Source organism: Squalius cephalus (assembly GCF_949319135.1).
Source record: "Squalius cephalus genome assembly, chromosome: 5".
In the NCBI taxonomy this organism is placed as follows: Eukaryota; Metazoa; Chordata; class Actinopteri; order Cypriniformes; family Leuciscidae; genus Squalius; species Squalius cephalus.
Window position 1 is genome coordinate 23,688,756 of NC_137126.1, and position 24,715 is coordinate 23,713,470.

At 38.6% G+C, this 24,715-nt stretch overlaps 2 protein-coding genes across 9 annotated transcripts in view; both read right to left on the minus strand.

The window, feature by feature from the left end:
- The window catches only part of dmrt1 (doublesex and mab-3 related transcription factor 1), a 29,238-nt gene extending 22,768 nt beyond the window's left edge, over positions 1 to 6,470 (minus strand). Inside the window, exons 1-3 of one of the 2 annotated variants that reach the window (XM_079872534.1) lie at positions 6,097 to 6,459; positions 5,373 to 5,553; positions 1,650 to 1,807 (exon numbers count right to left, since the gene is read on the minus strand). In XM_079872534.1, coding sequence (XP_079728660.1) covers positions 1,650 to 1,807; positions 5,373 to 5,553; positions 6,097 to 6,444 — 687 coding nt within the window. In that variant the 5' untranslated portion in view covers positions 6,445 to 6,459. Of the gene's footprint in view, positions 1 to 1,649; positions 1,808 to 5,372; positions 5,554 to 6,096 lie in introns of both variants that reach the window. The other variant, XM_079872535.1, reaches the window with a different exon arrangement.
- Positions 6,471 to 8,120: 1,650 nt separating this feature from the next.
- Positions 8,121 to 24,715, minus strand: part of kank1a (KN motif and ankyrin repeat domains 1a) — a 46,964-nt gene continuing 30,369 nt past the window's right edge. For 4 of the 7 annotated variants that reach the window (XM_079873244.1, XM_079873245.1, XM_079873242.1 and 1 more), the window contains 10 exons: positions 16,392 to 19,034; positions 14,949 to 15,101; positions 13,906 to 14,002; positions 13,340 to 13,525; positions 12,117 to 12,204; positions 11,315 to 11,534; positions 9,379 to 9,521; positions 9,062 to 9,262; positions 8,781 to 8,879; positions 8,121 to 8,500 (listed from right to left, as the gene is read on the minus strand). In XM_079873244.1, the coding sequence (XP_079729370.1) occupies positions 8,441 to 8,500; positions 8,781 to 8,879; positions 9,062 to 9,262; positions 9,379 to 9,521; positions 11,315 to 11,534; positions 12,117 to 12,204; positions 13,340 to 13,525; positions 13,906 to 14,002; positions 14,949 to 15,101; positions 16,392 to 19,034 (3,890 nt within the window). In that variant the 3' untranslated portion in view covers positions 8,121 to 8,440. Of the gene's footprint in view, positions 8,501 to 8,780; positions 8,880 to 9,061; positions 9,263 to 9,378; positions 9,522 to 11,314; positions 11,535 to 12,116; positions 12,205 to 13,339; positions 13,526 to 13,905; positions 14,003 to 14,948; positions 15,102 to 16,391; positions 19,035 to 20,029; positions 20,164 to 24,715 lie in introns of those variants that run through there. The other 3 variants (XM_079873248.1, XM_079873246.1, XM_079873247.1) reach the window with 3 other exon arrangements.

A 24,715-nucleotide genomic window follows, 5' to 3' on the forward strand; every position in this document is an offset into this window, starting at 1 on the left:
TATTTCTGAGGAAACTGGGATACAACTTTTTCAGGATTATTTGATGAATAGAAAGTTCAAAACAGCATTTATTGGGAATAGAAATGTTTTGCTTCAGCGTCGCTTTTGATCAATTTAATGCATTCTTGCTTTCAAATAAAAATGATCTTACTGACCCCAAACTTTTGAACAGTACACTGTAAAAAAAAAATTCATGATTTATCATCACAGCTTTTTATCTTTTGTCAAATCAACTTAGATAATTAAGGTGGTTCAGATAACATCATATTTGGGTGTCTATTTATTAAACCAATCTCCTTCATTGTTTTAACTAAAAAAAATTATTTCAATGAACGTAAAATTAAGGCAACCAGGTAACTTACTTTTTTACGTTAAACCAACAATAACTTTTTACAGAGTAGTTACACCAACTACTATAAACAGAAGTCATACTTTTAAAAAGATATTTTACTGGTAGAATAGTGAGAGCGTCAGTATCTGAACAGCATGATTAGAAAACTAGAAATATGTGATTTTGCAGATTAGGATTTTTTAAATACAATATTAAACTAACAAAAACACATTTAGCTGATAAAGCAAAAACAGTGACACTAATTGAAAGCAGTTCTTATTTACACTGTTTGATATATCAGTTGTCTTGTGATAGTCGTATAATGAGGATAAGGGTTAAAAAACCTCCAATGACAGAATTAGTTGCGGTTCCGGCTAGGGGGAGCGGGGAAATGTAAACAGCCTGTAAGAGGTGTAGCGTGGCATGAAAGCTCCACACCTTCCTGCTGTGTTTGGCCAGTGGTTTGGAACGATGGCACAAGGATTATCACTGTGCACCGAGGACAGAAGCTCACTACGGCCTGCCAACTTCAACAAGGCAGCCGGGTCCAATGACAGCAGCCCCTATCAACACGGCTGCAACACACTTAATCACCTTATTACCGTGGCCTGGGCTACATGGGACTCAGACTGGGTGAGTGTGGAGGTGTGTGCAACATGCTGGCGTTCACATGGATGTTTGCTAGTGTGCTCGTGTGAGGTACTGTGTGTCTAAAGGGTTGGTTTGAAGATACTATATAGTGGGGGGGAGTGGGGGGGTAGGTTGAGTTTGGGGTCAGTAGATAAATTCAAAATAAATTTGAGTCGTTTTTGAAAGTACAAACATAAAATCTGTCATGAACACTTCCTGTTACTTTTACAGTGACGCAACTCTACAGTAAAAAACTGTGACACTTTATGGTAAAGAAATACCATAGCTAGTGTGTAAAAAAAAAAAAAACTACTTATATTAAATACTATAAAATATTATGAAGCAAACTTTTTACCTAATGTGAAGCCAGAATAATCAAGATAAATGTACTATTTAGCAGGAGAAGGGCAATGTAAGTAATTAATTAAAATAATGCAACAACTTACTGTTTACAAATTTACAGTAAAGGTTCCTGAAATTAAGTGCAAATGGGACTAGGTAGCTTAGTACATATTATTATTAAATTATTAAATAATATTTATATGTATTAAGCTACTGATACTACTACTAATAATAATGATAATAAATATGTATTATTTTATTAGCCTATATTAGTGTAGAATTAATAATGTATAACCTGAAAGAGCAGTTCAGTTGCACTTGACATGTGAGGAGCACATTTATTCACCTGGTATTGCTGGTAGTTGTACAGGTTGCTGTAGTAGGACGTGTACGGTGTGGGCTGGTAGAGGTTGTAATAGGAGGCATCCACCATCAGCTCAGAAGGGCCCTCATTGTGCCCTCTGCTGGACACTGCAGAGCTCAGAGCCAGCATGGAACGGCTCTCTGAAACATCAGACAATAGGTCAGAATTTTCTGACAAATCCATCAGATTCATATTTTACACAGTATACAAAATTGGAAATTATACAGTTTCTATTTTTTTAAATCAACCAACTGAAATGTATTCATGTCAAGCTATTCTAACATTAAAAAAACACATTTTTGCAAATGTTTGGGAAAAAAAAAAGTTTGCAAAAAGTTTGTAAAGCATAAAAACATGCATATGATCAATAAATGCTAAATTTAGTAATTATTAGGGGTGAAACAATATATTGTCTCACAATATATCGCAATACAAAAATGCAACACTATGTATCGTGGATAGTGACAATATGTATTGTGCATACAGAAGTTCACCCAAAATAAAAATTACTATGTGAGAAAAAAATTCAAGTTTACAGAGTTGCAGTGTCAGTGCTACTTTAAACTAATATATATATATATATATGATGTTGAATGTAATGTGTAATAATGCAATGGGGGGATATGTGTGGGTCCTGATAAAAAGTGGCCTACATTATTTTAAATATATCTAGCTAGTTACAGAGTGCAAGCATATTCGTCTAAAATAATTCTGTATTTTTAGCTTCAGAATCATGACTATTTTTATTCTGGTGTCATCATTGTCCTGTGCAAGTCCAAGTCTATTCATTTCCACCCCAATGTAAGACCAAATTTTGCATTTTAAATCAACAGTATATTTTTTGTTAATCTTTTACCATATGACTTGGAGTATCACAATAATATAGTATCGTGAGTTCAGTTTCGTGATATATATCGAATCTTGACAATCGTAGAATCTAATAAAACATGCTTCAATGGCAAAGAGTTATGACAAAACTTGTGTGTCATCCTGGAATGGCCTATTCTGCAATGGGTATCACACATTAGGCGTAGTGAGTAGTGAAAAGCATATGCATATGATCAACAAACACAAAATTTAGTAATGATTTAAATATTCTTTAGTGACGGTAATGGCACGGATTCACAGTAACGCCTAAAATGCCAGTTCACGAGAAGTTATTTTGTCTGCATGTGTGTTGTGTCATGCGTCCCTTTATCTCTGACGACAAATTCTGAAAACCGCCAGTAACTCCTGCTTCATCTTTCAGCAACTCAAGAGGCAGCTGGCTAAATCACAGAGCATAGACAACCTTGACCTGTCTGGTATCCAACTCCTTCCTTAGTCCTATCGGAGAACCAGGAACAGGATGTTTCTCTCATTCATTGAACACAACAGACACAGACATGGTCTGGCACGGCACAATCGCCATCTACGCTGATAGCCTCCCGCCCCCCTTATGAGAATGGATGTGCACCTCACTGACTGTACAGTGTTCTGAGGAGGTTGGCAGAATTGAGAATTATGGGATGGTTACAAGATGTTCATGGTCATGGTTCCTTTAGTTTTTCCTCTGCCACTCACACACAGTGGATAGTTCAGGGGGTCAAGATGTACTTATCTCTTCGTTTTCCCATGGTAAAGTGACAAAGGGCTGATTCACAGTAACCTCCTACAAAGAGTTGAGCTTAGGTCTTATTTTAATAAGAGGGTGTAAATTGATGGACAAATTCAGAAGGTCGTAGCAATGAAACTTCTGATGCTGTGCCTCTTAGGCATTCATGATAATATAATTTGATAAAATGCCTTTCAAAACACAAATGTTAAATGGTTTTGTTGCATTAAGAGCTTTTACTAAATACAAAGCTCCAAGTAGTGGACATACAAGCCAAGTGAATAGAACTTTTCACAAACCTGTATGAATTTATTTCTTCTGCTGAACACAAAAGAAGATATTTTGAAGAATGTCGGTAACCAGACAGTTGATGGATCCCACTGATTTCCACAGTAGGAAAATAAATACTATGGAAGTCAATGGGGTCCATCAACTGTTTGGTTACCGACATTCTTCAAAATATCTTCTTTTGTTTTTGTTAACATGATATTGCATGGAAAAATATTTTCTGAGACTAAAAGGATTTTTTTCTTTATATTTTTTCTGAACTAGATTTGTGTCTGGCTTAAAGAATCCTGAAATTATATATATATATATATATATATATATATATATATATATATATATATATATATATATATATATATATATATATATATATATATATATAGGGAATAATTGACAACGGGCCATTAAATTATTAGAAAATAATACACACCCAAGGTAATGTCTGTGGCTGCACGAAGCCTCGGGTGTGTGTTATTTTCTAATAATTAAACGGCCCGATGTCAATTATTCCACTTATATTACGGTTACCAAACTTCAAGACATTGTTCAGATGTTGTTTTTTAAGACATTAGTCAGGTTTTTGTCCTTAAAACTCTCGTGTGAAGGACAAATAATTCAACAGCCCCATAGTATAAATATACAAATTACTCAAAAATGTAGTGCTCATTTTTTAGATTATTGCTCAGTCTTCAGATTAGGGAAGACTGGGGCTAGTTGTCCCATTTTTGCTGTAGTTAAAATTGCTCAGGGTCATTTTTTTTTTGTCAATTTAATTTACCTTTACCTAACTTTGGAACTATTTGACTACAAAAATCTACTGAACATTTATGCCATTATTTACCAGAGAGAGAAAAAAGAAGATAGCGTTTAACATGTTGAAACTGTAATGAAACTGAAAGTACATAAAATGTAATATTAAAAAAAATAAAAACATTGTTTAAATGTACAATAAATTAGCAATGACATGAATGCAGTTCCATAAAATTACAACAAATATAGTAAGTTGTGGTCAAAAGCAAAAAAAAAATATATATATATTAATAAAAAAATTGAATGAAAATATTTTTTCATTCAATATCATGTTAACCATCAATTTTAAGGTTCTATTCACTTAGCTTGCATGTCCACTACTTGGAGCTTTGTTTTCAGTAAAACCATTTGAAAGGCATTTTATCAAATTATATTATCATGAGAGCCTTATAAAGTATTTTTAAAAAAGCATACCGTCAGAAGTTTCATTACTACGACCTTTTTCATTCTCGTAATTTGTCTACCTTCTGCAAAATGTTCATAGTTTTAACAAAATAAAATATTAAAATAAAAAATTGCATGCTATTTGCATTTAGTACTCCCTCAATAAGCCATTTCACATAAAATTACTCAATTCCAAAGTTTACATGCGCTGCAACTTCCATCGTTTTGTTCAAATTAATAACATTTTGCAGATTCTGCAAGGTGTTTGCAAACTTTTGACCGCAAATGTAGCATGACAACTTGCCCCAACCAGACATTATTGAAAGACGCCCTTACAGTTAAAATCTGCCTTGAATATATATTTGACTCTTGCCTTAATGTATCCCAGTGTGATTTTATTTTGTTAATGTGTTGCCCAAAAACAGCTATTAGAAAGGCTATAATGGATATGGTGACGCTTGAATTTTTGCTTAGATTCATTTACAAAATAATGTTTAAACCCAGCATACTGTAAATAACCACATCCATTTCTTAACTGGACTTTTGACTCAAAACCATATGAGAAATTGAGATATAGCCTAGGCCATCCTTTGTGACACGTATTGTTTTCGTTAATCAGGTTCTCTCACCTAGGTTGGTGGGAGATGCGGTGGCACTGCTGTTGGTGGGTGATGGCGGTCCTGAGCTGATAGTAAACACATTCACATCACCCACGACCTCGTTCTTCACCATAGTGTCTGAACCGGACAGGTTAACCGGACTGCAGATGCCCATCTCTTCCTCTTGGGCCTGCTGCCTCCGCAAGGCCACCTAACACGACAAACATTGAACTCAAGGCCCAACCGGGACAACAAGTTCACTCTCTAATGCATTAAAAGCATCACGAGACATTTAAAATAGAATTTCGTAACAATTAAATTTCTTAAAACTTATTAAATGATAGTTATTCCGCAGCCAGTTTTATTCAAAAAAAAAAAAAAAAAAAAAAATATCGGCGCCAAACTGCAGCTAGCTGAAACAGTCGCAAAACCTGTTCTGTTCAACAATGTAGCTAGCAAACGTTACTATGCTTGTAAACAATTTATCGTGATTATTGTAGCAAACAGTCCAATTATTTGTAAACTCGACTGTAAACTGGAAAACCGACTAAAAACCATGCGATGCGGTTGATGCAGTAACGATGAATTAAAAAAACCGATAGGGGGAGGCAAGGCATGAAATATGGAGAAGTTAAAAGTTTATAAACAACACTTACACAAACACAAACATACAACGAAACAGGAAAAAATAAAAACCCAAATCTGGTCAAAACTTGCATGGTCCTATCGAGGATTGGCTCGTGTGTAACGTTACCTGGGCTGCCATGACCCGCTGTCTTTCAGCGATTAGTCTGCATTTTTGACACTGACAGTCCCTCCAGTTGCAGAAGCGTTTGTGGCCCTTTAGCGGAGACACGAAGCCGTGGTTCCTGCAGCGTGAGCATTTGGGCATACGGGACGGTTTCCTGACAGCCAGAGGGCCGTTACTCTGCTCTTCCTCACTCATCCTGACAGGTGGTAAAGGACAGTCAGACTCTTCTGCTGCGAATGTGTCACGCCAGCGGATTATAAGACGTTTATAAGGAGGGGGGAGCAAGGGGGGCCGGGGGGGTCTGAGGTTTGATACAAAAGGCGAATGTTTGGCGCGAGCAAACCTGTGCATTCCAGTGCGCGTGGGAGCTTATGTTCAGTTTCTTCCCACTGAGACCAAAGTCACTCCCAAGTGTCTCGTGAAATCATAGATCATAAGACACAAAACAAAATGCGAGGACTGCGTTATAAAGCGTGTTTAAATTTTGTTGTATATGGTTCTCAAAGAAATAGAAAGTTTCATGATTCATCAAATGTGATGAGTTGGAACTGGCCGGGGGTTTTCAGACAGGGTCCGGGGATATCAGGAAAGTTCAGAGAAAATCAAATCTTCTTTTTTTTTTTTTTTTTACTGTCGACTGTCCGATCAAGAAGTTTGAAAACCCATGAGCTAGATGACATCACTGCCCAGACAGGGTATCAAATTAACTGTAATACTACAATTTCTGTGTAGTGGAAAATAATGACTTCCTTTTTGACTGTATATAAAATATAATAAAATATGATATACTGTTGCTTGAAAAAAAAAGATTCTGGATCATGGTCAGTAGAGAAAAAAAATGTTTTTAGCAGCATAATGGTAGTTACGGTATCAACCAGCAGAGGCTAACTAGCCATAACCAGTCAGGACACTGAGGATGATGATGATAATAATAACAACTCTCTTTGCAGTGTGAGTGTCCATAACTAAAAGTCACTCCTCACATCATATTTTCATGCCTGCAAATCCCACCCCTGCAAAGAACAGGAACAGAGTCAAGCTAATTAAGGGGCACAGTTTTAATTAGGCCCATTTTATTAAAATATAGTAAGAAATTAAATGTTTAATATTAAATTATGTTTAAAAATACGTTTAATGTATGCAATTACGTTATTTTCAACTGAATATTTCCTGTTTGAATAATAGTGCATGCCTAATAAGAAAGGAGACAGCAAGTCATGCCTAAATTCATTAAGTGTAGATTAGCTCTCCTTTCCAGTAGAGGGAGACATTGTACTGTTGACCTGTACGAAACTACTGAAAGAAAAGTTTCACAGGAGACACTAAAAAAACCAAAAAAAAACAGGAACAAGCCATGTCATTTTAGTACTTTATTATTGAGTTATAGGCTACTATCGGCAGTTTTCTGTTATTATATTTGTGACTACACGAAAAGCCACATATTAGATGCAAGACATAAGTTTATTACATAAAGACCAGCCAAAGCTATTGCATCTACAGGTCGCAAACATACATTATATACAATGAAAGTACAATTATTTCCGATAAAAACTTTTAATTGGTAAATATATCTGTAATTTCCTAAATACTGTGATTTTTAAATAGATGAAATGGCAAGTATAAAAGTAAGGACCATTTCCAATCTAGAAACATGTATAAAACAAGTTGAAAGTCTGTATTTCAACTTGTGATACGCACTGGACATCTCTGCTGAGGTTTTGATAGAGGAGAAAAGATTTAAACTCTAAAGCCTGAAAATACTGGGCAGCATATACATGGTTCAAATATAAAACTCATTATACACGGTTCAAATATAAAACTCATTGTCAGGCAACATTGGCCACATCTTGGAATTATAAATTATTGATTGATCAGCTTTGAACAGGACTATAGATAAGCTTTAGGCCACTTAAAGGAGGAAAAATACCAAGACATTTTCATATATTATAAAATGACATTTATATGAGAATAAAAAAATTCTGAAGGCAACTCCATAGCCACGTTCCAGTTGACGTCTAGCTCTGATATTATGCTGGTGATTTCAGGCAGAAGAAATACTTCGTTTCGAATACATTCAGGGTGAGTACAGATTTGAGGTCTTGAAAGGACTGACTCTTAGCTAGCAAGTCCATTTGCATTATATAATCTGAAAGCCAAGGAGAAAGACATCACTAAGAAGACATTTGCAAAAGTGCTCAGTATAATTGCCTACTATCCATTAGTTGAGGTCTGAAGTAAGTTTTCAGTCTTTTAGCTTTAGATTTGGTTTCTAGCTGATGAAAATGGTAGGCATGGCAGAACCTGAAAAAAATAGCAGCTCGGGCAGGGTGGGCTAAAAGCTCTCCAATCAAACATGTCCCTTCCTTGTAGGACTGGGTGAAGTCTTCCTCCCAAGACGAGGCGTACCCTGTGAACAGATTACAGACATAAAAGGTATGATTAAGAGCCAAACATGAGTCAGCTGCAACCATTATAAAAGACCCTAAACTCTAGCATTACAAAATAAATTGTCATTCTCAGCTGTAACACTGAAACAGGTCAAGATTCTTTATAGTTCTGTGCAAAAAATATCCCAATTTTTCAAGTTCTTTCAAAAGAAAGAATTTTAATTATTATCATAATGTACAAATACACAGATAAAATGAATGCATTGCATATCAGCTGAATGTGAAAGTGTGGTCACTCACTGGTGACTGTGCTTTGGAGAAGTTCATATGGGCATACAGCAACACTGCTATGTCCTTATGACCCGCTTCCAGAGCAATTGACAGGGCATTACTCTCATCCTAGGGACAAACAAACAAACATCTATATGGTCAAACGCTTTATTAGCCTTACTTGCTGTCTCATAACAATACTGCAGTATCCACAATGAGAAACAAGTTAGACACATTATAGAAATGTACTTCATGTTCATTAAACATATTTGGTGGATTATCTAGTTTAAAAGAGGACTCTGCTCACTCACATTATCGCTGAGTGTGGCGTCGCAGCCCGGCTGAGCCAGCAGCAGCTTGACTATCTCAACGTGGCCGTGTTCACTAGCGCACATGAGCGCGGTCGAGCCCTCATCGTCCTGGATGTTGACGTCTGCGCCGCAGGCGAGCAGAGCCTTCACCATGTCCATTCTGCCATGACTGACAGCCAGCATCAGCCCTGTCTGACCAGCCTGGATTCACAGGGTCAATGAGATCAGCTTAGACACGTCTAAAGTGACTGTGTGGAAAGCTATTCATCTAGGTTAATGCGCATTTTTAAACATACTATTTAGCTTATCACACTGACCTGGCTGGCTTTTGCATTGACATCTCCTTTGCTGAACAGCTCTTCAACCACCCTCATGTCCTTCGGGGCCTCCGCGGCAGCTAGTGCTGCTAGCATGATGGGAGTATAGCCCGCCTTGTTCTGCTGATTGACATTGCAGACGTCTGTGATGAAACAGAGAGAACAGGGGAATCAGAGAGAACGCTGAGCCCACCCTTGAGGTAAATGCATTTGGAAGGAGGCCATCTTTTGTGTGAATTTAAGAGATGCAGGCTATTCAGACTCAGAGTCATGGGCTGTGGAATAAGAGAAGGACCAAAGCGGGGCTTCGTTGACTGGCAATGGGGCAAAGATGGCCAGAGGGTCTGAGAATGGAAGCAGACAATCGAGACAATGGGGGCTGCCCGAAAAGAGTCAGATAGTAGAGGAGCACAAAGAAGTTGGGATAATGGGCTTTTATTTTCAGGAGTCGAGGCACCTCATCATGTGGTATTCAGAGAGGTCTTTGGTGCTTTTTGGAGGGGGAACACTGGGAAACGGCCTGATTCTGGATGTGGCTGGAGAATTTGCCATTAGCTGACATACACTACCATTCAAAAGTTTGGGCTTGGTAAGATTTTCGAAAGAAGTGCGCTCATACTCAATATAATGATCCGACACCAACAACCAATACCACACAGCGTGTGCAGTTCTGTGCTTGTGACAGAGAAACAGACAACAGAGCAAAAGAGAGCAGAATGGATATATCAGAGGAGGATATATATGAAGTAAATGTATCGAAATAATAGAATGTTAAACAAATACAATTTGTACGCCTATATAGCTGCTGTGCGTGAGCTGAGAAGTGAAACACACAGGTGTGTATTGAGCGCACAGCGGCACAGACATGAGAGCTTGTGCGCACAACCCTTTTTCATAAACATTGCTGGAAATTTTGTAGTTCGGTTGGAAATGATAGCAAAGAAATTAAAACCAACGTTAACTGATGGTAAAGAGAGAGAGCGCACACTTCGGTTGCTTTTGATTGCTGATTGTTCACTCAGCACACATGCGTCATTTGAATTAAATCTAAATCGTATGTGCAAATACAAACATCAACTGTTACATGATTTATGTATAACGAGTGGTTCCCTACATTATTTCAGGAAGGCGGTACAGTAATAACATTACGTTTTCAATAAGTTTTCTGTGTGCAAACATCCGAAGCGCGTGCCCAGAAAAGCTGCCTCTCAGACAGCGCGCTAAATAACCTATTAAATCGAGTTCTCTTTTATGTCGTCTTGTGCTTTAACGGACAAATTCACACAAAATTATGTAGAAAATATTATCCTAATAATAAGTATCCTTGTGAAACATAGTCGGTTATGTCTTAAGTGAATGTAAACAGTTGAAAAGAAACTGTGCATGTAACAGTATGTTGGATACGTGCAGCTCTTAAAGTGACAGCAGCCTAATAAAACTACTGCTGTCTATGTTAATCTAAGAACAAAAGAGAGAAAATCACTCACTGCTCTTGACTGGTTGAGCCCTGCTGGAGCAGCTCTAAATATGAATTGTGCTATTAAATTAAAGACAATAATATGAACAGTGAAAGTAACAGTAGTTAGTTACAGTAAAAAAAAATGGAATGAAAATACAGGTATCGGTACTCGGTATCAGCAAGTACTAGTATCGAATCGGACTCGTTCTGGAAAAAGTGGTATTGGTGCATCCCTAGTATTAACATTCGTATCTGGTGATCCGATCACAAATGCACAGAGCTAACTACAGGTGTAAACGGGCCCAAAGTGTTTTGTGATCCGATTATGTATGTGATCACATGTGACTTTATTCATGCCGACGTGTCCCAAACAACATCAACACACTCGTCAATCATCCACTGCTCTAAATAGCTGGCTGTACACTAAGTGGCTTTAAAAGAAAATGTAGAAATGTGGAATGTGAGTCACATACATACCAGCATCCAGCAGCTTTTTCACAATGTGGAAGTTGGAATGGGATACACTGTAATGGAGGGCGGTGTTTCCGTTGCCATCAGCCATATTTACAATGTGTTGTAGCAGGGAAGGGCAGATGCCTCTGAAAGCATTCAGGTAATCCTCCACCATCTCTGCCACGGCCGTCTTCTGACTGGACACACGGAACCACTCGTGCTGCACTGTGTTCACATATGGCCTCTGGAATGACACAAAATGAGAAATATGATTGAGATCAGAATGTATTACAGGGGATTTACATGGATTGTGCTCTATTGTAGTAACACTTCAACATGGAAGGATTCCCAAAATCAATGTAAAAACGTAAGATTGGTAAACAGAAGCAAAACAGAGCATCTTGTTACATAATGATCCTAATTAGTCTAAATTACATCCACTTATTAGACACATCCTTTCTGAAATTCAGGGCTAATACAGCTTTGACTTGAGGCAGGACTTAAAGAGTAGGCCTGTCAGTGCACAGCTGGGCGCGTCTCAGACCCTCTGCTCGGGGGTCAGCAGAAATAAGTGTTGATCCAACATTCTTTTACACCACGTTAACCACAAAGGAGCCAATTTCCTTCCCGTTCAGGCGCAGTGAAGCAGAGCATGAAGAAACATCTAAAACTCTAATTTGCTTTGAATGAGTTGGTTGTTTGGCAAGATTGCTGACTTATCAAAAATAATAAAAAAAATTTTTTAAACGGCAAAACTTTTATACTAATCTAGAATCAAAGATATTATTTTTGTGCACTGAGGGTTTACAGGGTTATATTATCTTACCACATCTTTACTGGATAGAGTCTTGGGGTCGTTGAGGTGGGATTTCAGCATATTGCATGCAGAAAGCATCTTCTCATTCAACTCATACCTGGGAAAAAAAAAAAAAAAAAAAAAGTAGTGTTACTAAATGCATGACACTTCTGACTGCTAACCAGTATTGGGTAAAGGACAAAAATTAATTTTTGGATAACAAACGAAAACCACATTTTGAGGTGATCAGTGCATTCTGGATTCTGAACACTTGACAAAGGTGTAAATGCTAATGTATTTCCATTACCTGCATACAAGTACATAATCTGTAAAACAGAAGTTGTAACAAAAATAATTATCCACAACTCAAGGACGTGTTCTTCCGTCATGCTCTATTTTTACCCATTAGTGAAAAAGACTCTGCTTGGTATTTTCTTAACGTGAAATAATTTCACAAGAACGTCTGTGTCTTGTGTGCTGTTTTGTGGCTTATTGGCTCTCACAATGTAGAAAAAGACAACAGAGACTGCGGTCTTGTGATCTGGTTATCTGATTTAACGAACAATATCCTGTGAATGATCCTACTGGACTAAACTAGGAAGCTCTTTTTTCTCTCCCCAAGTCCTCACTCACATCTCTCTATTATTCAAATTTCAAAGTAGCAATTTAAAACTTCTCTAATCTCTATTAGCATCTTTTACTGTTGGAATGCTTGTAAATTAGGGAAACGTAATAGACCACGTCTGAATGCATTTAGAACTATCTGCCAAAGTATTTTTTAAATTAGTAAATGGTTGAAAATGTATAAATAGCATTTTTCATTTAGCATGGGTAAGTGTGATCAGGTCTCTAACTGATCACATTGGAGACGCATTGAAATTCAAAGTGTAAATGCATTCTAGCTAAAAAATATCCAGAAACTATCCAGATATGAAATAATGTTAATTCCAGGTGGAAAGAGGACTACTTGGAGATTATGAAAAGCATTACTTTAGGACTCTTTCTCATGACTCATGTCAGGCTTGGTATGCTGGATTCTTAACTGATATGATTATACAGAGCTCCCATTCCTGCCTCCAGAGACTACATTCCACTTTTTAAAAAATATTACACTGCAGACATCACATCCAGAATACCTTAAATTCTCTTTCTAATGCAAGAGATGCTTGAATTGGTCTACAGTCATAAATGACGCAACACTAACTATGAATCACTTGTTGCATGTGGATCTAAAAGTTACTGGCAGTACTTACCTCTGCCTTTTGTCCTGGCCTAAATCTTCAGTGTCTCTATCTTCATCCACTGCTTCATTGTTTCGGAATTCTTCTTTCCTCCTTTCTCTCACATTTGCCATCTTGTCTTTCTCCTCCCCTTCATCCTCTGACCCAGAGGAGCTGCTCTCTTCTGAGCTGGAGTCATCGCTCGATGTCGTCTCGTACCTAGAGATGGAAAACAGCATGGAGTTGAATCTATGCACATGTACATGCTACTCTAGAATACCTTAGTCTGACTGTTCAACTGCAGCACTGATTTTGTAAAATAACCACTTATCACTTATTCTTCATGGCAACATACCTGCTTTCATGTGCAGGTGAATATATATATTTATATTGTAATGTTGTTGCAGCTTAAGCTAAACTACAAGTAATATGCCATGCTATTTTATTTTGTAAGTAGCCATTTGGGTCTTGATCCCCCTCCATCTTTTTTATCTATGCCTTACAATCAACTGATAAGCATCAACTCAGACATATTTTTTTATCATACACTTCTTCCGTGAGAAATGTATTTTCTCCTCTTACTTGGAACGAGAACCTACCCTCCATTCACACCAACAAACTGCAAGTTCTTTTTTGTGCCATTAGGTCCCTGATGACCATCTTTCTTCATGATGGACTTCAGGGTGCTGTGACTGCCTAGTAGGAAAGAAAAATACAGGCAATCAACAATTATTATTTTATACTGTTAAAGTATAGCTTAATTATTTACATTTTAAATCATATAATTTTCCAGGTACAAAGAGTAGTCAGGTATTCAAATTTACATGCATATTGTTAGTGCAACAATTTTAATATAGATCTGCAAGTAATATTTTGCCTCCACCACAAATGCAGACAGAAATCTACACACCCTATCAAAATTGAAAGAAATGCATAAAGCTGACATCATGATTTATGAAATACAGTGTTATTGCTGTTATGGGAAATGAACAAGTAGAATCTACTTTAGCCAGCAACAGCTAATCAGGACCATAAGCTGGAGTTGGCTACATCTGACAGACATGTAGAATGTCCAAATTTGTTGTCATTTTCAACAGAAGAAAATATCATCAAGCGCCGCTAGAACATGCATTTAGAAAAAAAAACTATGTGAAGCAAAAGAAACATCCCGCAGCCTAAAGCTATGGCAAACATGTTAAGTACAGGCTTTGCTCTGCCAAATACCGAAGAGGATCACCGCCCCTCTCCACGGAGACTGAAAAAAGAACAGTTCTGAGAACTGCCAGAACATGCCCTACAGATGGACACACTCCCTCTGACTGTCTGTATCTCGAACATAGTAGATGATGAAGGCACTCATTATCCACGTTTCCCTTATTTTGACGGGTGAGAGCAGTTGAATCCCTGGAACTACATGCCTTGAAGCTGTTAATCTGTTACATGCTCTCCTAAGACAGTCACACAAGGGTGGCTTCATGAAAAAAACCATCCAAGGGGAGTTCAACATGAAGAAGTGGCTTATTTTATAATGGTTACTCACAGTCTTATAGTACTTGAAAGCAACACACTGATTATCAACTATAACTGAAAAAATATTTACAAATATATATCTTGTTTAGTGACAGAACTGGGCATACAGTACCATGCAATGCTGTGGACATTTGCTGGTCCATGCGGCTTTTCTGTGTAGCTGTACTCTGTTCATGCGAGTCGTCAGTATAGACATTTTCTATCCGTGTGACCTCTGTTCTCACACTACTCGAGTGGGAATGGACTGCATTGACCATCTGCGTTTCTGGATAAATAGAACAAGAAGAGACAGAAAAAAGGGACACATGAGGAACAGCAATATATTTCTGTACTTAAATTGCTCGGTCTCAAATTATACGTCCAAGAAGACATTATAATATAGCTCCTGCCAAAACAGAATTGCATGAAAAAGGCATCTCAAGATCACATAGAAGTGTGTCAGAATGCTGTTCTTACTTATTATTATCTCACAGAGCAATGTGCAATGGTTATAGTATGAATCTGAATTCAAGACTCTAGAATTCTTCAGGTTTAGATATCAGATGGTCTTTTGTTGGCATGCACCAAATGTCGTAATGTAATAAAAACATTTCAGCAAAAGAATGTATGATATGGAGAATACCTGAGTGCATCCCCTGCTTAATCTAGAGCCAAATCTGATCACAGCAGACATGGAAACACTAAATCTTGACAGCAATTTTGACTGATTCATTGGTCATAATACTCTGACGCGCATACAAAAATTCTCTCCTTCATTCTCGCTTACCCCTTCTCTACACAGTAGAAGGAAATGTTATTTATAACTTCAGAGCATTCCATAAAAAAAAAAAAATTCATGCTAAAATGCTGGTATTTCTAAATAAAAGATTAGAGAGAAATAAAAAGCCTGCTGGACTAAGAACTTTTAGATTCCTACCATTTTTAAGCCTTCATTGCTGGAAATAAAAACAGTACTTGTGCACATACTTAGAGATACTTTGGATAGGCTTCATAAGGCTAGCCTTATAGAGAGAAAATCTTTACACAAGGCTTCTGTACATTACATAACACAGTGGACCTATGAATCAGCATCAACAAAGACAACAACAACTAGGCATTTAGCACAAGCTGCTGCCTTCCAAAAAAGATGAGATCACTGTTGGATTAGATCCAAAGCCCCCCATGCATTTTTCAGGGTCAGAGAAAACTCTGCCCTGTCAGATCGTGTCAGGCATCATTACAGACACAAACGCACCGTGCACCCTCGTGTCTCGTCCCTATTCCTCAACATTCTCAGCAGGGGCCTGAGTGTATATAGCAACTTGATTTATCCTAATTATTCAGTGATATTCTTCTTCCTTCTGTTTGTATGTTCTTTGATTCCAGATTGTTAAAAAGGGACAGTGAAATATTTATCATTATGATCATTAAAATAACATTTTCACAACAATTCCCCAGTAAGACCAGACCAGATTAATGAGGTCACTGCAATATGCAAAAAAAAGAGAGAGCTTTTAAAAATCAGCATAGATCCTTAAACATTGAGCATATAGGGTTCAAGCAAACTGCAACTAACCTTTCACGGTGTGGTCTGATTTCTCCTGCTGCCTTAAAAGGTCCACATTGCAGAGTTCCTCAACACTTCCATACTTCATAACTGAATTGATGGATGATAGTGTAGTAACTAGCTCACTGTTGATGGAGCTAAACTGGGATTGTTGAGGTGGGTCGAATGCATCTGCCAGCTCACTGTAGTTCTGAGCAAGCAACATCTGTTGTTCCTGCAAGAGCTTCTGCACTCTCTCTATGTAGTGATCAAGTCCAACACCTGCCCCAGCCTGTGACTGGATGGGTCCTGCTGATGGCATTGATCCCACAGGCATACTCTTAACTTGGGTCGGGGCAGGAGATTGAGAGGGGCCACAGGCAATGTTCCTTGTCTTCTGACCGACTAAGAAGTTTTCATGTATGCTCATGTGGCCAACCCCAGCCTCTTTTGTTTTGCAAGATGCTGACATATCAAGCATAACCTCCTCAGATGCTGTAGTACCTACTGAAACTGAGCGTGTTTTTAATGTGGCCGGCACATCTTTTACAAGACCATCCCCAATGGCTATTGTACGAGTCTCCACTGGTACAGTGCTTACTTGTTTGTCTTTTGAGTATGGTTGTGTGTTAGTGCAGGAATCAGTAAGAATTACATTGTCTGTATTGGTTAACTTGGCTATTGTCTCGATTTCTGTGTTTGTGCACTGTGAAGCACACATGGGTAAGACCATGACTCCAAAATCAGTTCTGAGAACATCATCTGTTGCTGTGCTCTGGGTTGCCATCTCCTTGATGGGCCTGACCATTACATCCACTGAACAATCTCCACATCCAATAGACCTGAACTCTCTGGCTTGTTCAGCCTCTCTTTTGCAAAGTCCTAAATCTTCGGCCGTTAACTCAGTGTTGATCCCCATTTCACATACACTTAATTCCACTCCCACACTCCTGTTGCACATCACAACCTGTCTGCCGACACACTGATCATGAACCTCAGCACGTTCTTGTACAACCCACCGCTCCATTGGCAACTCTGGACCCACTAAAACATGCCTTGCATCTGGTCTGCAAGTAATGCCAACTGAATTCATTTTTTGGACATGATTTGTGCTTGCGTCATTAAACTCAACATGGTTGCCCACACATTGGCTTTCTGTGGACACTCTGGCCTCCACTGAAGTGCTGTACATCTCTGGCCTTGCCATCATACCCTTGTCTGTTTTTTTTCTCGATCCAGCCACTTGAAGCTGAAGCTTTAGCTTTCCCATCTCCATTTGGTGGGTGGTCTCCTTAAGTTGGACCTCCAGTCTGTAGATCTTCTCTTTGAGAGCTTCGATGGTCTGGTGTTGCATCTCGATTTCAGCTTCTACCTCACTGCTCATTCCTAGCATGGCTTCAGTCACACCAACTCCTGTGCTCCTCACCTCCTGCTCCGTTCCAACAGCCACATCTCTGCTTTTCCCAGGAGACTTTCGGTAAACAACCACGTCGTTCATGTTCTCATCGGCTCCGACACCAATGGACTTGCTCTCACGACTCCACCGCTGGATGTTTTGGTTTGTTTTTTGCTCTGTTTGGTGTAAGCTGTGCTTTATTTCCTCACCATTATCCTGTATGTTCCTCTCCAGAGCCTCCACCTCAGCGGTCAATTGCCTAAACTCTTGTAGCCTTTGGGTGCTCTGCTCAGTGTTCTCCATCTCCTCAATGTGAAGTTCAGAGCCTGTTCTGAGCTGGGTCAAGGGCTCATACTGATCAGCACTGCCAACACTATAGGAGCGCTTCCTAAAACCTCCACATGGACCCTGCCCCGCTACTTTGGAGTTCTTCATCTGGGACACTAGTTGCCTTTTCTCTTCTTGCAAGACTGATATCTTGACTTGAAGAATTGGGATGGTCTTTACCTGCTCTTCCAGTTCTTTTAGTCTCTTTAAAGCCACTACCATCTGTTCTCGAATGTGCTGGAGGTGCAGGGGGCTAACATTGGTCACTGGTGTGGTCATGCCTGAGCTGAGGGGACTGTGGCGGATTGAACTACCCATAGAGGATGTAAAGTAGGGGTTGTACTCGCCATTGCCTAGATGTCCATTATGTTGGAAAGAATGCAAGTTAGGTGAAATCTGGCTTGGCCCATAAGAGCCACTGTAAGAGGACAGGGAACTGGAAGAGCCCATTCCGCCAAAACTGGCCAGTCGCCTGCGAGGCGGCTCGTTGACTGGTGGCTGCATAAGGAGCCGTTCTTGCTCCAGTCGCCTTCGAGTCTCCATCAGTGTTTTCTCCACCTGGGGGTTATGGCGAAGAAGGCGGGGAGAAGGTGGTGGCAGCAGCTGCTTGGTCTCAGGGACGTTCACAAAGGCTTGGGGAGCTTCATGAACTTGGGCAGTATGGCCAGGGGGGGCTACCTGGTTCTGAGGCGTGAAGTAGACGGATGACTGTTTGCTCTCATCGCTGTTGGAAGAGGACAAGGAGTCTGTTGAAGTCCACTCAGTCTGGCCACTGCAACTGCTCCGAGGAGGCGGCACGGACCTGACCACTTTTGGCTTCCTCTGGATGTTTAGCTTCTTGATGGTGTTGCCCCGCTCAATGTCATCAACATACTTAAGGAAGTCCAGGTCTAGCTGATAACCATATGGGGTTTCCAAGCTATAAGGGTCCTTCTCATCATCATCTTTTTCTGCAAAAAAGAAAAAACAAACACAGAGTGAAATTAGTTGTTATTTAATCATTGTACAATTTATAAAAATGTATGATCGGTTCTTAAAATTACTTACTTTTTGAATTACTACTTTAAGCTTTATAACAAACAACAACAACAACCTTGTTCCTAAAAGGATTTAAACAGCCAACAACTCTAAAAACAGAAATACATTTTGACAGAATGGTTCTTCAGTCTGAGTCCTTGGTACATTAAGTATATTTATAAAGTTTGAAACCAACTCTTAAGGTTGCAGGCACAAAGGTGTGATAATGGTGTGATCACTACTGTCATGCCCTGTAATCATAACAGTGTGAGTCAGTCATTTCAGCAGCACTTTACACTTATACAATACATTGCTAAGATTTTTCCAAGAACAGTCAAACCATTAACTAAAAAACTAAGTTGAACTTCCCATCTATTGGTTTCCAACACTAAATGTAAAGATGTATTCCACACAATTTCATGGCAAAACAAACTCCATGTGTTTGCTGAGCATTTGCAAGGTGGGGGTGGGGTTAAGGGAAAACAAGGAGAGCAAATATTTCTTTCTACCCAAAGATCAATTTGGTCTGATGCAATTGACAATATTTTAAACATTTCACTCACTCACTAGAAATACCTTGACAGAGAGGTAAAAATGTTAATAGTTTCTTTTCAGCTAGAAGCCAAGGAATATCCATCAACAGAGCTTATATCACAGTCCAAATTCCACATCGGACAGAGAATTCCTGTCGTCAGTTAGACAGATTAACTCGCTGAAAGCCAAGACACTTTCAGATGATTTAGACAGCCAGACACAGTGCATTAAGTACAAACAACAAACCATTGAACATTTTCTTGGTACGTTTTAAGGACATACGTAAAATGCATGAAAGTTTACTTGACCATGTAACACTCATTCAAACATTGCCTATATAGGTTTTGGGGAGGTTAAGGCAAACTAATCCCTTCATTGTTCAAGCGTCACTTACCCTAAGTCAAACAGCAGTCCTCATGCAGCAGCGCCTGTTCCCTTACAAGCCGTCATAGTTGTATAACTAGAACAAGCTGCAGGCTGCCTCCCCTCACTCACTGAGCACTTTCTCAACCTTCACTCCATAAGGGGAAAAATTCCACTATTGGTGTAAACTTAGCCCAGCTCTGCGCCGCCTGTGATAGGCTAGTTGCCTCTACCAATCATGCAGTACTTACACTGTTTCTTCTGTCTTGCCTCTCTGAAAGTGCTCTTTAAACACTTTGTAACCCCTTAAAACAGTGGTCCCTTTTTAAACACTCTTTCCAGGCATGTCTTTGTCATATTAAGGAGCATAAACTCACCAGACACATAATACAAGGTTCAGTTAAGCTTTTGCTGCTCCTTAATGTGAACTATGTTTAGGATTACAGATAAAAACACCAAGATATAGTGTATTTTTCAATGACAATAAATGTTTACAAAAGTAAGTAGACCAAGAGAGACATTTTTTAAATACTCCGACCAAAATAAAAAGCTTTATTCTTTATTTAGTCAAGCAACAATCCTTCAACAGGACTGACAAAACCTCTTTTACTCTACTTGCACAGCAACAATTGCTAGCTTGTTAAGCACACCAGCTAGCTTTGCTGACTATAGCAAGAGCACAACAGCAATGTCATGGAGAGAGAGACAGGCTCGTCTGGTACGAGGAACAAACACTTAGGCAGCTGAGCGCTGACCTCACCGGGAGGGGGGTTGAAAACCTGTGACACTAAATGGACAAGCGAGAAGCGCATGAAAGCAGTGTGAGAAACGGCTCCAAGAATAATCCACCCACACTCTCTTTTAGCAGTCTAGAATTACACTACCCACCATCAGACAAAAACAGCCTAGAGGATGTTCAGATCAAAATAGTTTATGCTACGGGCAACGTATTGAAGCAAACTTACTCTATGATGTTGAAAAGCACTTTTAACAGTGGAAGCTAGACTGGTTTAAAGTTCAGCAACCAGCAAGTAAAAAAAAAAAATATATATATATTTTTTAAAGACCAACCTGAGACAGTATTTACAGACATTCACACTCCACCTGTGTAAAATTAAAAACTAAATGTTAGTCCTCTCCTGTATCTAGTGCTGGCTAGGATTACAAGTCATAGTCCTTGTCATTAGAAAAAATAAAATTGCTGGGTGATGCAAGTTCTTTTGGGGTGTGTTCACACTTGGCATCCATGGTTCGATTAAAACGGGCCCTGGTGCGTTTGCTCTGTTAGTGCGGTTCATTTGAATAAGTGTGAACGCTGTCATCCGAACCTTGGTGCACACTAAACAAGTGGACCGAGACCGCTGAAAAGATGGATCTTGGTCCACTTACAAACGAAATCTGGTGCGGTTCGAATGAAATATGAACGCAACACGGACCAAAGACATGGGACAAAAATGGGACATGTCAGAATATGCAGAATATGCAGTCAGAATGCTCAAGCATACCTGTTTTTTCTCGTCATAGTCGCAATGTTGCCCATCACAGTTCGTTACAAGCATCAGAACCGCATCTCTTTGCAGCAGATCTTCCAGACCAGGACTAAAGGGTTTTTTTTTTTTGTTCAGGACCAAACAAACCAAGCAAAACAAACTACAAGTGTGAACACACCCTTAAATGTGATTGGCTAAAACCAAAAAGCAAGGATATGGCAGTGACAGTTTCTGACAGGTGGACAAACAAACGTGACACACGATCATTTGGCATGTCTGTTGTCACAAAGTTATTTCTGGACAAAATGAGCAGAAACAGCCCCATGTAAATGGGGTTTGTAAAAGGTATGGATTTTGTCACAATAAAAGAAAAGTCCACATTAGGATTGATTTGTCCAATCTGTCTAAACCATTTAAAAAGGTAGAGAGGAAATAGTTTGGGGAATCCCATGGGAATATTTCTAAAATATGTAATTGTTTTGTGTGTTCACTTGGAATTGCAGATGGACAAGATAGTTCTCTAAATTCTCACAAGACATCAACTTTTGACCAAATGTAACATTAGTGTCATGTAAACAACTTAAAATAGATGTCCACAGACAGCCCTGCTATTTTTCCTGCTTGATCTGTGCACTGCTTTTACAAAAAAAAAAAAAAAAAAAAGAGAGATGGACAGAGAGGAACTAGTACACGTGTGCCTCACAATCTTTGAGTTTAAAAGGGCATGGCTTATCTACTGTCTGTGTCTAACAAATGCTGTCTGATTAAAAGTCCAAAGAAAATGACATATCAAATAGCTGCTAAATATTTGAGCGATCAGCATTGCGTTGTCACCAGAAACCGTGCCGCCTAGCAAAAGTAGAAACATTTTGACTAGACTCTTATCTAAAATATGTAGTTCTGATTTGTTTTTGGCCCCTTTTATGTTCTGCCTATTACACTTAAGGTATATTCCAGTACAACACTCCTGAGAGTATTCATTACCAATTACAAACCCCTGAGGACAATGTTTTCAGTTCTCATATTACACAATGAAATCTCAGTGGATCTCTCACAGAGTTCACAATCACCTTGGGCACGAGATCAGCTGAATGTTAGCAATGAAAATAGATGCCTATTTGAAAGTCTGACCTCAGATGCCCACATCTATGATGTGGGAGGAAAAACAAACTTCATAAATCAGCTTGTTTTGCTAACCACAAAACCTATATGGAAATTTGAGAGATCAGGATGTCAGGAATGCCCCCAAGTTATCTTTCACAGTATATGTGCAACAGGAAAATACAGGTGGTAGACATACCGTGTACCATAACGTTTCAAAGTGTTTAAATTCATTTTTTGACTTATTTTTTTGTCAGGTGGTAAAACCAAACGTTTGTGTATAATTTTATGTATAAGTGAAATCTTAAAGTAACCCTTATACAGTCTGCATTGCCTAACACATTATTTTGTGGCTGTGCGTTTTATTCGTATTAATTTATAATTATTGAATTCTAGTGGCCAGGTATTTAGTATCTTTAGCATCTGATTTGACTTTTAAAAGACAGAAAAATAATCATGCAATATAAGAAAATGCAATCAATACAATAACTATTCATAATTTAGCCATTTGTTCACTTTGACCTATTGTTTGCTATCAGTTTAGCCACCAAACAACATTAATAATGACAGGGAATATGCTGAATACTTAATACTTTTTTGTGCAATTACATATAAAAATAAAATACAAATACAAGTGTTTTAATCAACAATTACTGCCTGGTGGACATGTTTTCCACAAAAACCTGTTGTTCAAGACCTTCCGATGGAGTCTCTTTCAAAAACGATTAGTTAACTACATTAACATTAACTACAACAGAGCAGCAGCTTGAAACCTGAACAAATACAAATGCAAACTTCTTGAACATTTCTTTTTAAACCAAAGCACCAAAACACAATTGACATGAATATCAGTAATCAAGTATCTACAACACTTTATCCTTAATACTTAATGGCCATTCATTCAAGTCTACCTTTAAATGCCTATAGAGCACTGAATATAATACTGTTTTGTCACTTACTGGGACAGGAGTTTGAATGTAGCAGGCTAGCATTACTGGTCTGAGCATATCAGAGTCTTCTCAAACACACACACACACACACACACACACACAGAGGAGAAAACAGAGGCCCTTTTTCTCACTCTGGCCTGGTATTTCCTGACCCGGCCCATGGAAACCACGTCAGCCTTCCAGTTTAATTATCCCAGAAATCCACGTCATCTTCAAGACCATACTAACAAACACACAGGGCCATTAAACAACCAACAAGCAACAATGCTGGAACAGATACAGAAACTTCTCTAAGAATACTCCTGCCATAAAAGAACCGAGCAACCAAGAGAAACGGTGAACAGCTCCAGTATTAAATCATTTATATTAACTAAACCTGCAGGACATCCCAGACTATTGCTAATCCAACCAATATTAGCAGTAAATGAACCAAGAATATCTGGCTGTAAATTACATGCAGGGGATTGTTGCAGACAATAGGCTTCAAATTATTACAAATACAAGGGCTGAATCTTAGTCCTGTTACACTCATTACATAATATACTGCTTAAGTTTTCAGACGCTGTGATTCAGTTGATATACAACCTTAAATACCACATGAAATGGCTCGAGGAGTACAACGTACATTGTACATTTTAAATGTAAATATCTTGATAATTTTGTCAACTTCCAACACAGATGGCCACAAAGCTAACAGACATTGACTAAAAGCCACACAACTTCCATTTTGAGCTCATGTTTTCGACATTGTACCTAATGTCGAATTCATGTACTCAAATTATGCGATGATACAAAATATTTAAGCAGTCACATCCGATCCCAGGCTATAAAAACGCTTCTAAATGTTCAATACATCAATCTACTTTGGAAGTTTCTACACTCTAGATCAGGATGAAAGCTAGACTTTGAAGACACATAATAATACATAAAGAAACTGAAAATATGTTTAAAGGTTAATGAGGTACCAGATCGCTTAAATAAAGAAGACCATTGTAACTCAACAGTATTAAAGTACCCGTAATACTAGTGTCCAACAATTTAGCACGTCCATTAGCCCTTCAATCTTGACATGCTAATCAGCTAGAACTCTAGACTTTATAATGGCACAGCTTGGCAGCCTTGTTTAACACCAAGTGCTCTGGCCTTAGTTTGCTGTGGAGGAGCCATATGGAAAGA